The sequence below is a fragment of the Dryobates pubescens genome, chromosome 4, assembly GCF_014839835.1.
Source record: "Dryobates pubescens isolate bDryPub1 chromosome 4, bDryPub1.pri, whole genome shotgun sequence".
NCBI lineage: Eukaryota > Metazoa > Chordata > Aves > Piciformes > Picidae > Dryobates > Dryobates pubescens.
Genome location: NC_071615.1, coordinates 896,651 through 909,950, shown reverse-complemented (window position 1 = coordinate 909,950; position 13,300 = coordinate 896,651). Strand labels below are relative to the sequence as shown.

General features: G+C 53.3%; 1 protein-coding gene across 1 annotated transcript in view; it reads left to right on the top strand.

The window, feature by feature from the left end:
- Positions 1 to 4,940: 4,940 nt before the first annotated feature.
- Positions 4,941 to 13,300, top strand: part of LOC128897203 (lipase maturation factor 1-like) — a 75,008-nt gene continuing 66,648 nt past the window's right edge. The window contains exon 1 of the mRNA XM_054161298.1: positions 4,941 to 5,151. Within this exon, the coding sequence (XP_054017273.1) occupies positions 4,956 to 5,151 (196 nt within the window). The 5' untranslated portion in view covers positions 4,941 to 4,955. The remainder of the gene's footprint in view (positions 5,152 to 13,300) is intronic.

Sequence of the window (13,300 nt, the reverse complement as noted above, 5' to 3'; positions counted from 1 at the left end):
GGAATTTCTGCTAAATAGAGCAGACCCCTTGCTTCTGTGATTACTAGCTCTTGAGTAGCTCAGCAGCAGCTAGCTTGTGCTGTGTTGTTCTCTTGCATCTTTCCCAGCCTGATGCTGCCCACCAAGGCAGCCAAGGAGGTGAAAGCAATTACAAACCTGACAGAGATGGCCTTCCCTGTTGGTCTCAAAATACACAGATATGGATAAACCCCAAAACCAGTGGTGAGGAGAAGATGCAGCAAGGTGCTGCTTCTGTTCAAATATTCAAAGATACCAGCAACAAACCCAAACCTGCTTCTGCAGGCTCAGCGACACAGGCATGGTAGTGTTGGGCTGATGGTTGGACTCGATGGTCTTGGAGGTCTTTTCCAACCTTAGTGATTGTATATGTACAAGTTACAGGCTAAAGGCCAGCTGAGACACTAGCAGACCTCTTCTTCACTCCTGCACAGCACAGGCTGGATGGCATCGTCTTAAAGCAACAGAGAAGCACAGTCCTATTAATTACAATTGCTGTGATCACTAATTTGTTTGTCCTACAGAATCATAGAGCAGTTTGGGTTGGTAAAAACCTCTAAGATCATCCAGTCCAACCATCAACCCAACACCATCATGGCCATTAAACCACGTCCCCACGTGCCATGGCCACACATTTCTTGAACGCCTCCGGAGACTCCACCACCTCCCTGTGCCAATCCCTGACCACTCCTGAAGGAAATATCCAACCTTATCCTCCCCTGGCACAATTTCAAGCAATTTCCTCTCATTCTGTCACCTGACAGTAGGTGACCAAGCAGCTGAAGGCCAATGTCCTCCCTTGCCTGGGGTTCCCCAAGAGCTCATTCCGTGCAGATGGCAATGCCATAGCTTCAAAGCTTGTGCTCTGGCTTAACTTTTCTTTGCCAGCAGCATACAACTCCCATCCCTCACACTGCTTAGGGATCCCTGGTCAAGAATCAGCAGCCCCTCGGTACAGATGCTGTCCAAATACAGGAGGGAAAGAAAAAGCCAGGTAATTCTTCCTCTGAAAATCCTTCTCAGCCTTAATCCTGCAAGCCCTGGAGCTAAAGATCAGATTTCCACGGGGAAGAGTCCAGGATTTTAACGGCAAGGGAAAAAAAAACCCCATATCACCGCTGGAAAAATCTTCAGTGTGTAGAAGGAAGCTCCCAAATCCTTTGCAAGATCCTTGTCTCTCATTGAGTGAGCGCAGCTGAGGGCTCAGCAGGATGGTGTGTAACTGCTTTATACATAACTGAATGTATGTTTTCTTTAGAGGAGCCCCCAAATGTTAATGCCCCTTCACAAAATAGCCATCTCGGCCTGCATTCACTCGCCCTGTTTTCTTTAAACCCAATTCCTGGCAGCCAAGAGGCACCAAAGGCTAGACCTGAATGAACACAAGAGTAGTTTAGGGTGCCAGGGACAGCAGGGTTGAGGTGCTGGTGGGGACAGCTGCTGGGTGCTGTGACAGTAAATGCTTGTTTCTCTGTCACTTTTGCAGCTGTTTGGAACACAGCAAAATAGGGTCGGGTGGGGGGGGTGCGGCGGGGAGGGTTTTGTTGAATGAAGATCAGCATCAATGATGCCTCAGCGCCTGCCTGCCCGCCTGACATTTATGAATTGCTTTCCCTTGGAGCCTTTCAGGCTCAGAGCCTGGCTCTTCAGTATCTCAGTTGCCTTACTTGCTGGGTTTGGACATTGTTTTCTTTCTTCTGTGAGAAGAGGGAAAGCGAGGGGAAAATCGCTGCGGGAGGATAAAAGCTGAGGGGAAGGAGATAAGTGAGCAGAAAAGCTGACCCAGGTGATGGCCCACACCAAGTTCTGTACCAGCAGGAGCTAAGGGCAGAGAGGAGGTCATCTCATGGTCTAATCTTCCTTTTTCTCACATGTTTTCCTGTAGAGCTTGATCCATCTTCCAGTACAGCTAAAGAATCACAGAATGGTTTGGGTTGGAAGGGACCTTAAAGGTCATCCAGTTCCAACCTCCCTGCCCTGGGCAGGGACAACTCCCACCAGACCAAATTGCTCAAGGCCCCATCCAACCTGGCCTTGAACACTTCCCAGGGAGGGGACATCCATGACCTTGCTGGGCACCCTGTTTCAGTGTTTCACCACCATCACTGTGAAGAATTTTGCCCTAAAATCCAGACTAAATCTCCCCTCTTCCAGCTCCAAGCCACCGCCTCTCATCCTAGCACTGCAAGCCCTTATAAAAAGTTCTCCATCAATTCTGTAGCCCTTCTAGGTACTGGAAGGCCGATCTAATGTCTCCCCAGAGCCTTCTCTTCTCCAGCATGAAGAGACACAACTCTCTCAGCCTGCCCCCATGGGTGAGGTGTTCCAGCTCTCTGACCATCGTTGTGGTCCTGCTCCAACAGTTCGATGTCCTCCTTGTGCTGGGGGCAAGGGATTCCACTTCCTGTTATGAGAGCTGGATCAGTCCTTTAGAGCAACAACATTTTCCTGCCTTTTAATAGACTTAAAACTTTGCAGCTTAGCTTGTGGGGAGGTGATGCTGCCACAGGGTGTCCCCTGAGCTTGGGTCAGCTGAGTTGGGTGTTTGTTCCTGCTGCTGTCCCAACCTGTGCATCCAGCAGGTCTCAACAAACGCCAACGAACGCCAACATACTTCAGGCTTCGCTTCTTAGTTCCAATAATTCCATTCCCCCCTCCCCCCTAAATCTTAGGCTAAACTCTCTGCTTTTCCTCAGTAATTTCCTCAGTTTGTTTCACAGACATTTCCATTTCAGGTGGAACTTGCTGGAGATGTTTCATAAAGACCCCACGAAGGAAACCATTAGCTTACATCTACTGGAATTTATCTAGCCAAACCTCGTGGCTAATCCCAAGGGAGAGCAAAACTGAAGTATTTTAGGGCCCTTTAACACATAGCTTATTTTTCTTTCCCTGTACAATGCACCATTATGTAGGGTTGGTTGGTGGTTGTGTTGTTTTGGTTTTTTTTTCCCCCTGAGGAGAACAATGCAAGCAGCAGTGATGGGAAGCCGGAAAAACAAAAGAGGCATTTAGAAGGGAGCAGTTTGCAGCCTGAAAAGCGTTGAATAATATTACACCTGATAGCAGATACTTTCTCAGAGCCCATGGAAAGGTTTTGCAGGGTGGTGTTTACTTCAGTGGGATCCATGATGCATGTCTGAACTCATCAGTGGCTGCTGAGGCTGCTTTGTGCAAGTGGTTTTGCTAAAAATCAGTATTTGGAATCGCAGAGTCATAGAACTGTTGCAGTTGGAAAAGACCTCTAAGAGCATCCAGTCCAATCATCAACCCAACACCACCATGGCCATTAAACCATGGCCCCAGGTGCCACACACGTTTCTGGAACACCTCCAGGGATGGTGACTCCACCACCTCCCTGGGCAGCCTCTTCCAATGCCTGACCGCTCTTGCAGCAAAGGAATTGTTCCTGATCTCCAACCTAACCCTTCCCTGGCACAATTCCAGGCCATCTCCTTCTATCACCTGATAGTAGGGAGAAGAGACTAACTCCTGCCTCATTCAAACCTCCTTTCAGGGAGTTTGAGGGAGTAATAAGGTTTCTTCTCAGTCTCCTCTTCTGCAGACTAAACATTCCTAGTTCCCTCAGCTGCTCCTCATAAGATGATTCTCTAGACCCTTCACCAGGTTTTATGGACACAACCTGAAGTCAAGCTCTTGATGGCTGTGTAAAGTAGAACTCACAACAGCTGAGGAATTTAACTTCACCTTTCCCCATCCCCACTCACTGGAATAGATATCATGGGGAGAAACTAAAAGCTAAGAAAACCAGCTGAGCACCAATTAACAAACAACTCATGAAACCAGCACCCATTTGTGGCGGTCTGGTTTCAAAGGTTTATTTAGTATTCAGACATAAAACTTATGGAATCCAGGTCCACAAAGAAAGATTTAATTATCTTGAGTATGAAACCTTCTGGGCTGCCTTGTGCCACTCAGAAACTTTGAAGGAATGGAGGCCAGGTGAGCCGAGGTGGCTGCAGCTCTGCAGCTCTCCCTGAGCGGGAGGTGGATGAAGAGCTTCAGAGCCAACTCCTTCCCTCTCTTTTTTATTTTAAGCTTGCACTTTCCTGCTGTTTTGCAGAGGGCAAAGGGGTTGGGGTGTAAAATGCCATTTTCCCACAGAAATCCCAAGCTGGGTCCTGCTGCAGAGACAAGTGCAATGGGCTGCACCTGGGCTGGGGCAGCCCTTGTTATCAACACAGGCTGGGGGGTGATGTGCCTGAGAGCAGCCCTGCAGAGGAGGACTTGGGGGTTCTGGCTGTGTGCAAAGCTAGACACGAGCTGGCAATGTGCACTCACAGCCCAGACCCAACTGTGTCCTGGTGAGACCTCACCTTTGTTGTGCTTCCCTTTCAGATATTTAAATGTAGCTATAAGGTCTCCCTGGAGCCTTCTCTTCAGGCTGAACAACCTCAACTCTCTTAGCGTGGCCACACAGCAGAGCCTCCAAGCTCTCTAATCATCTTGGCTGCTCTCCTCTGGACACACTCCATCAGGTCCATGTCCTTTCCGTGTTAGGACACAGCAGCGCAGGTGAGGTCTCCGCAGAGCGGAGTGGCAGAATCACCTCTCTCCATCTGCTGTCCACGCCGCTTTTGATGCGGAGCAGGACACAGATTGCCTCCTGGGCTGCAGGTGCCCCTTGTCTCACATCCAGCACGAGTCCTTCCCGGCGCAGCTGCTGTCAGTTTCATCATCCCCCAGCCGCGGTTGGCAATTGCCCCGACCCACCTGCGGGGCCTCGCACTTCATTCAGCCTCATGAGATTCACCTGAGCCTACTTCTCGAGCCCTTTCTAGTTCCTTCTGCGTGACGAGGAACCGCTTTCAGGCTCCCTGCCCACCCGAACCGCTCCGCAGGCAGCTTGCCCCGGCAGCCCAGCCTCCCCCCCGGCCCGGCCGCCGCAGCCCGCCGGGGCCGGCGCGGCCCCACGCATGCTCGCTGCGGGCTCAGACATGGCGGCGCCCAGCACCGCGCTCCGGCACCGGCAGAAGCGGGCGGTGGGAAGCGCTGCCCCCGAGGCCCCGGAGCGGGCTGCGGCGGAGCCGGTGGGCAGCGAGGCCAAGCCGCCGCAGGGCACCTTCTGGCTGACCCGCATCGTGCTGCTGCGATCCATAGCGCTGCTGTACTGTGAGTGTCCGGGCGCTGCCCCGCCTCGCCTTTCCGCTGCCCGGGCAGCGCTGGGGGCTCCTTCTGGTCCGGGGAGCGGGCTGGGGGCTCGATCTGGTCCGGGGAGCCCCCGGGGAGCGGGCTGGGGGCTCGATCTGGTCCGGGGAGCCCCCGGGGAGCGGGCTGGGGGCACGATCTGGTCCGGGGAGTCCCCGGGGAGCGGGCTGGGGGCTCGATCTGGTCCGGGGAGCCCCCGGGGAGCGGGCTGGGGGCTCAATCTGGTCCGGGGAGCCCCCGGGGAGCGGGCTGGGGGCTCGATCTGGTCCGGGGAGCGGGCTGGAGGTTCACTCTGGTTTGGGGAGCCCCGGGGAGCGGGGGGCGGGCGGGTTGTGACCACCCGCAGCCCTGCGAAGTGCTGGGGTTGCCCCATCCCTTATGGTCTTCCCCGCTGCAAAGCCTCAGGAAGGGAAGGGGTGAGCCCCCGGGTGCCTCGGCGGCGGGGTCCGTGCCGATGCTGCGGGGCGAGGTCCCATCCTGCTGGGAGAGAAGGGCTGCGACCACCGGACCTCCTCGGGGGTGGCGGAGAGCAGGACCGTGACCCCCTAACCTGCTCGGTGGTGAACTGCGTGGAAGATGCGGGTTTGCAGGGGAGCTTCGCTCTGCTTCTTGGCTCCAAACCACGTCCTGGTGCGGAGGGTCCAGTTGCACCCAGCAGCCCAGCCTGCCTTCCCCAAATCCACGCCAGTCTGTTAGAGGATGAACGGGTTTTTTATAAGCAGTTGCAAGAGGTTTCACAATCTCTGCCCCTTGTTCTTAATGTGAGACTTCAGCTTCCCAGATGTCTGCTGGAAATACAATGCAGCACGGGGGGAACAGGGTGGAGGTTCCTGGAGCGTGTGGGAGATAAATTCCTGACACAGCTGGTGAGGGAAGCTGCCCTCCTGGACCTGCTTATTGTGAACAGAAGTGAACTTGTTTGGGGAGAAGAGGTTGGAGGCAGCTTAGGGCACAGCGAATGTGAGATGCTTGAGCTTTCAGTCCCTGGGGAAGTAAGGAGTGAGGGGGGGTCAGTAAAGCTGTCACCTTGGGCTTCCTGAGGAAGAGATCTTTGGCTTATTCAGGAGACTGATTGCCCATGGAGGTTGTGGATGCTCCCCCCGGAGCTGTTCAGTGCCAGGCTGGACAGGGCCTTGAGTAGCCTGGTCTAGTGGGAGGCGTGCCTGTCCGTGGTGGTGGTGGATAAGAACTAGATGATCTTTAAGGTCTGAGACTGGATGAGGCACTCAGTGCCTCGTGGCACTATGGTTTAGTTGACTAGATGATGCTGGGTGATAGGTTGGACTTGATGATCTCAAAGGTCTTTTCCAGCCTGGTTAATTCTGAATTCTGTCTCTTCCACCCCAAGCCATTCTATGAACTGAATTTGCCACAACCTTGAGATGCTTAACGATGTGAGGCCAGTTTCCAGTCTCGGCTGTGCTTGCTTGGCTCTGCCTTTGGCCGGCAGCACCCAGAGCCATGCTCAGCCCCCACTGGTGTTCCCCTGGAAAAAGGCAAATAGTCAGAGTGAAACCCAAAGTGACATGTAACACGCTGCCTTACAAATTCTAGCCGTGCCCCAGATTTGTCCACAGAAGCGATAGGATTTGTAGGCTGCCAGCCTGCTTCGATTATCCTGCAGCAAAACCACGCAGGAGCCGTAGCTCGGGCTGCTTTTGACACGTGCTCTGTTTCCAGTTTGGTTTCAGCTCTGGGTGAAATGCAGGGTTATGACTCCTTCAGTCAAAATGAAAGCGACTCCCAGATTCCCCAGGGTGTAAATCCAGGCTGCTCAGTTTGCTGTTTCCTTAGGAAAAGCTGATTGGTGTGCTCTGCTGTGGGTTTGGTGGGGGCTGCTGCTCTCTGATCAGGGGGCTGGAGCCAGAAATGCACCACATCTGGCACGGAAATGCCGTCCTGTGGGGTGCTGGGGCTGTGTTTGGTGGGAAGGGGCTGGTGGGGGGAGCGGGAAAGGTAGTGGCTGGAGGGGTGGGAGTTGGTAAGGCTGTGATGAGGCAGAGAGTGAATCGGACATTTGGGACCTTCTGGTGGGTGGGAGACCTGATGTGGGACAGTGAAAGCAGTAAGGGGTGAGGAGCAAGTCAAGGGTCAGGTGAGTTTCATCCTGGAAGTGACTGAAACTTAGGAGCTGCAGAGAGAAAGGGCAGAAGGCAGAGGACGAAGCCAAGGTTGCAGGCTGGCGAGTGAAAGCCAGATGACAGCATGCAGGGAGAGCAACTGGATTTGGCACTTCAGAACAGGAGATGGGAACATCTGGGAGTGGCAGAAGCAGGGAGGAGACCCCAAAATGCTCTTGTGGTCCAGAGTGGGGAAAGCTTTGTTGAGAATGTAGTCTCAGAGGAAGGAATTTGGGTAGTGGAGCTGGAAGGAGCATGGTAGGAGGCTGCTTCTGTCCTTTGTACTGACAGAGATCAAGAGAGGAGAAGTTTACCTGCTCGTTATGCAACTTCAGCTTGGCTGTGGTCAGGTCACAGTGATCTTTGCTGTTTGTTTTGGGTGGGTGCTGGCCAAACAACCCCAAAACAAACAACCAGAAGCTTGGGCCAGGTTTGAGATGGGTCAAACTGGGAGAAGGGAGGACTGAGGAGGGATTTCATCAGTGCTGATCAGTACTTACAGAGTTTGTGTCAGGAGGATGGGACCAGGCTTTGTTCAGTGGCGCCCAGGACAAGGGGTAGTGGGCACAAACCTCAACATAGGTTCCAACTAAACATGAGGAGGAACTTTAAGGGTGACAGAGCACTGAAACAGGCTGCCCTCCAACTGAGAAGGCATTCCAAACCCATCTGGATATGTTCCTGTGTGACCTTCTCTAGGTGAACCTCCCTTGGCAATGGAGCAGGACTTGATCTGCAGAGGTCCCTTCCAAGCCCTACCATTCTGTGTCACTTGCTGTCACTTGCAGCAACTTTGGGGCTCCAGCTCTGATGCCAGCGCAGGGGAGATGCTGCACAGCCTGCAGCTGAAGCGTTCCTGGGTTGGGAACTGACTGGAGTGTGTGATTTGGAGAGGTTGTGAGCAGGCAGATTCTCCTGTCAGAGGCTGCAAAGCCCTGGCAGGGCTGTTGGGGTGGGCTGCTCTCGAGGGAAGGTGGTTTGCCTTTTGATCTCTTCTGAGAGCCTGGGTTTAGAAACAGCAGCAAACAATTTAAAGCCTCTGTGCCAAGCTGCTCTTCCCAGCTTGTTTCTGAAGATGGAACCATTTACTCTGACAGCCTCAGCCTGGCTGATGCTGTTGTGACACTGACATTCCTCAGTCGTGGGATGTTTTCCCCCCTCCTTTCACTTCACCCTTTTGAACACAATCCTTTCATTCCTGCTGTGCTCAGTAACAAATCCTTTGAGGGGGGAACTTGTGTGAAAGTATCATGGAAGTGGTCACCCCCCTGATGCCTGTAGCTCCTGCCTCTCAGTGCAGCTGTGGGATCTGAAAGCTTGTTCTCCTTCCTAGATGGAAAGGGAGGGGTGGGAGAGTGAAGGACCCTGTGGATGGGAGGGAGAGGACCAGGGCTGGGGGCATGCAGTGATGCTGAGGTGAGGAGCAGAATCACTGAGCATGATCTGGGGGACTGTCACTTCCTTCCTGTCCTCAACTCCACTCTCAAGGGGCTGGATTATTGCTTGGTGTGAGCTGAGGAGATGCTCTCCCTTTGGATCTTCTGTGGAAGGAGGGTATTCAGAGCAAGGCAGGTGTGAAGCATCCTTCTGTGTGCCCTCCCTTCTCCCCCACCCCTTTGGTTGTAGCTGCTTTCCCTTTCTGTTTCTTTGAAGGGAGTTTCCAAAGGCAGCCAGAGCCTGGGAAGTCCCTGGCAGAGCAGATGTTCCCTGAGAGGCAAGTTCGAGATGGGAAGGTGGGAAAGGATCTGATGATGTGTGGAGGTCAGCAACCAAACCCTCCTGCTGCTTGCAGGAGTGGGAAGGAAGGGCAAAATGGATCCAAGCTGAAAGGGTTCTGTGAGTTTTGCTCTTTGTGATGGAGCTGTGCCAATGGGGGCACAGAACCACAGAATGGTTTGGGTTCAGAGACCTTTCAGATCTGGGACCTCTTTCTCCACTTCACCAATGAGTGTGGGCAGACTTAATTAAAACCCTTCTGGAAGGGGAGAGTGTGAAGTAACACAGAATCCAGCCCTGAACACTGAGGAAGAGAACTATGTGTTGGTCTTACCCTCTTGCTCTGCTGCCCAGACCCCTCTTTCTGTGAGGCATCTTCATGTTCTCCCAGATAAGAAGCAACAGGACAAGAGGAAACAGCCTCAAGTTGCACCAAGGGAGGTCTGGGATGGACGTGAGGAACAATTTCTTTCCCCAAAGGGTTGTCAAGACCTGGCCCAGGCTGCCCAGGGCAGTGGTGGATTCTCCATCCCTGGAGGGGTTTCAGAGCTGTGGAAGTGTGGTGCTGAGGGCCATGGTTTGGTGGTGCCCTGGCAGTGCAGGGTTAAGGGTTGGACTTGGTGATCTTAAATGTCTCTTCCAACCAGTCTGACTCTGTGATTCTCTATGCTGCTGCTGTTTCACAGGTTTCCATCCCTGCAGCCTGGCCCTCAGTGGCTAATTGCAGTCTCTGATACAGCAGTTCATGGCACAGGGAGGTTTGCAGCAGCACTGCTCCGAGATTGCCAGGGGTTTTCCCATCCTGCACTGTGTGTTTGGTCTTAGGACAGGGATTGCCATTTTGTCATTACAGAAAGTCTTTGGGGCCCGGTTGGGAGTGCTGCTGCAGGTCAGCAGCTGGTGCCAAAGCTCCTGACAAGGAGTGTGTGCTATTTGCTCCCTTCACCCTCCTCCTGAATCATTGTGAGGTGCCCTGTGTGGCTGAGGACTATCATCAGCTTCCAGATGTAGCAGTTTAAGTAATTAGATCCCACCCTGCCCAATGTCAGCCAGGCTCTGTGGAGTGCTTTGAAATAAAAGCTATTATTTAAATCCAGTTTATCTTCCTTCTCCTCCTGTCTTGTTTATTAGTAGTATTTTCTTTGCCCAGAGCTGGAGCTATGGGAGGTTCATGCTACTTCTTCCTCATTCTGAAACCTAAAGCCTTCTCAGGGGGGGTTTGGCTTCCTGTAAGCTCCTGGCTCTCCCCAGTGTCCTTCCTCCTCTCCTTCTCTCTGCCATCTCTTCTCTGCTTTCCCCCTTCTCTTCCCTCAGCTGTACTAAAAGGTTTCCAGTGGGTTTCAGCTTGCCCAGTCAGGACTATAACATCCTTCTGATGCCTTTTCTGCCCTGGAAGGTTTTATTTCAGTGCAGAACTTGTTACCAAGTCTGTCCAGCAACAGCAGTCTGTTAGCACAGTGTCCTCCTAGCAAGCTGTGTGTGCACCCCCTTCAGCTGTGCACCAAAGAGCTGAGTAAGTGAGGCAGGATTGTGTGTGGTCCTGAGCAAAGCACATTCAGCAGAGCAAGCAGTGATAGTCCAGGGGAAATGGTAAGAAGAAGTGAGAAGGAAAGAATGTGTCTCCCAGTCTGCTGCTTGCTGCAAGCTGCTCTGGAGCAGAGGGATCTTCTCAGGGCATCCTCCAGCTGCAGGCTGGTGTGGTTCTAAAACAACCCAGGTCTCGGGGAGCTTTTTTCCTGTTTGCTTTCATATTCTTGCAGACAAAGAGGCAATAGGGAGATAAGCCCTTGAAAAGCCTCCAGAGCAATCACCCCAAAGCCTTTAGCCTGGCTGTGAGTGGCAAGACAACAGCAAAGTGTGAAGAGCAGCCCACTTTGTTGTGTGTTTCTCGGGGGCTGCGTGGGGTAGCAGGATGAGAAGGGGGTGCTTGGCTTCCCCCTGGCTCTTTGCACGCCGCTACGGTGTTCTCCCTTCTGTGTTGCAAAACATTGCAGGGGAATTCATCAATTGAGCACCCATTTGATTCCTCTCTCTGATAATAGCGAGCATACCATGAATATTCTCTGCCCCCACCCCCCTCCCCTGCTCCTTGTCGGTGGCAGCACCTCAGCTTGCCAGCGCCCAGCCTTGCCGAGTGCTCCGCTGGGTCAAAGGTGCCCTCGATGTAAGGCTGCAGGCAGAATCTTCTCGATGTGTGCAGTGTAGTTTGGGTTTCATGCAAAGCTCTCTGCTCTTGCTTGATTTCTTCTTGTGGTTTGGGCTGTGAGGAAAAGCTCAGACTCCTTTCAATGGGGGGCAAGGCGGGGGGGGAGGGAGTGAGCCCATATGACCAGAAAGGTTTGGATTTCACATCTTTCAATCTTTACAGAGCATGAAGAACAGGAGCCCCTCATGCTCCTACCGTGACAGGCTGAGCCTGGGCTGGGGGAGAGGAGCTGAGGCGACAGCAACCTGCAGAGACCAAATCGTCTCAGAGGGGCAGCTCCTGCTTTGTCTGCTTGGGTCGTGTGGATGAGAGGCTGTTGTGTGGGCTGCAACGAGGAGCATGCTCAAGCTGGGGGGGGAGAGGAGGCTGGGAGAGGGAGGGGAGTTGATGGAAAAGTACAGGGAAGCATCTTGAGGTGAGAAGAGGCAGCGAAGGTCTATTAGCAGTTGGTGGCAATTTGCATTTCTTATGTAAAGATCAGGTGGCAGCAGGTAGAGCAGCCTGCTCCCATGTGAGCTGTCAAAGGCTCCAGCTGCCTCTGCAGTGGGAGGGAGCATGGGAGTCACCGAGGCTGTTTGCGAGCCAGGAAGGAGCAAATCCTCTGAAGAACGGCAAAGGGCTTCAGGTGGAACAGAGGAGGCTGGCCTGGGTTGAAAGCACCCAACTCATCCTCTGCTGGCTTACCAACTGCTGGCTTCTGGTTTGTGCAACAGAACTCTGCCACCTTCTTGCCCAGGAAGAAGCTACAGGACACACCAGAGAAGCAGTTAACCTTGCCCCCTGCCCTGGCAGTGCAGAGGATGTGCCAGCCAGTGCCCAGAGTGGAAGCAAAAGTGTTTGCCCATGTTTGCCTGGAGGGAGTGGGAAGATGGAGAGTGGAAAACCCCCAGATTCAAGGCCAGTTGGAGGGAGGTTTCAGGATAGGGCTTAGGGAAGAGGAAGAGAAGCACAGGCTTGGGGGGCAAAAGGGACTTTTTCCCCCTCTGGGACTAAGCCAAGATGAAAGGGAAGGTTCCTGGAGAAGGGAGCAGGGTCTGTTGCAGTCAGTTTAAGGATGCAGTTTCTCGAGATGGGCTCAGGAAGAGGAAGCTGTGACAGAGAAGCTGATGAATGACTTCCCCACCCCTGGCTCTGTGCATCTCCTGTGTTGCTGAAACCCTCTGCAGAGTCTGCCTTTAGTTTCAGCCACTGCATGTGTCTGGTAACATGGGAACCACTCTGTACAGGGTGAAGCCCCTCGAAGGCTTGGCTGGTGCCTGGGTCCAGCTGGTTTGGTGAGGGGGTTTGAGAAGTAGATCCTGCCTAAGGAGATACCCTTCAAAGGTGCTCCAAAGGATGCTGGAGATGAGTGGAGAGGGAGCAGGGTGAGACAGCAGCTCGGCTTGGGGAGTGTCCAGGAGAGGGAGCTGGATCCAGGATGGAGCAGCACACCTAGGAAGTGAAAGGTGGGAGCAATAAACAGTGGTTGCTGGTCCTGAGGGCTTGGGGTCGAGGTGTGGGTGGAGCAGGCAGGCTTTGGTTTGGGTTGGGTGAGGTTTTCCATCAGGTTAGGGCTGTTGCTGGGGTGGTTTAGTGGTGCATCAGCAGTGCAGCATCTCCCGAGGAGCAGTTGGTGCCCTGGCAGAGCACCACTCTGGAGCCCAAACTGGGCAGGCTGAGCGGTGCAGCTCCCCCCAAGCCAGGCTGCAGCCTTTGCTGCTTCCTGGCTGAGGCTGTGCAGTGTTTTGTACCTCCAGTGTGTACTTTTCTGCAATTGCTGGAGTTGTGTCCTTCCTAATTTGCCCTTTCCTTGTTTATCTTGCATACCATGCAGGGGCCTCGTTTGGATTGGATTGCTTTTTAGGACAGCAGTTATGGGTTTGGGGCAGCAATTTTTGCAGCATTTAGAGGTGGATTTGATTAGCACTTCTGGGAAGCTGTGCAGCAAATAGCAGTGCTCCTCGAGGGAGCCCAAGCCATGGGGCCTTAAGATTTGGCCTTGGTTTAACCAGAAATGAAGATACTGAGCTGTGTGGAAAAATCTCTGCCTGTTTTCCCTGTCAGGCTTTCTGCTTTCGCAGTGGTGCTGAGT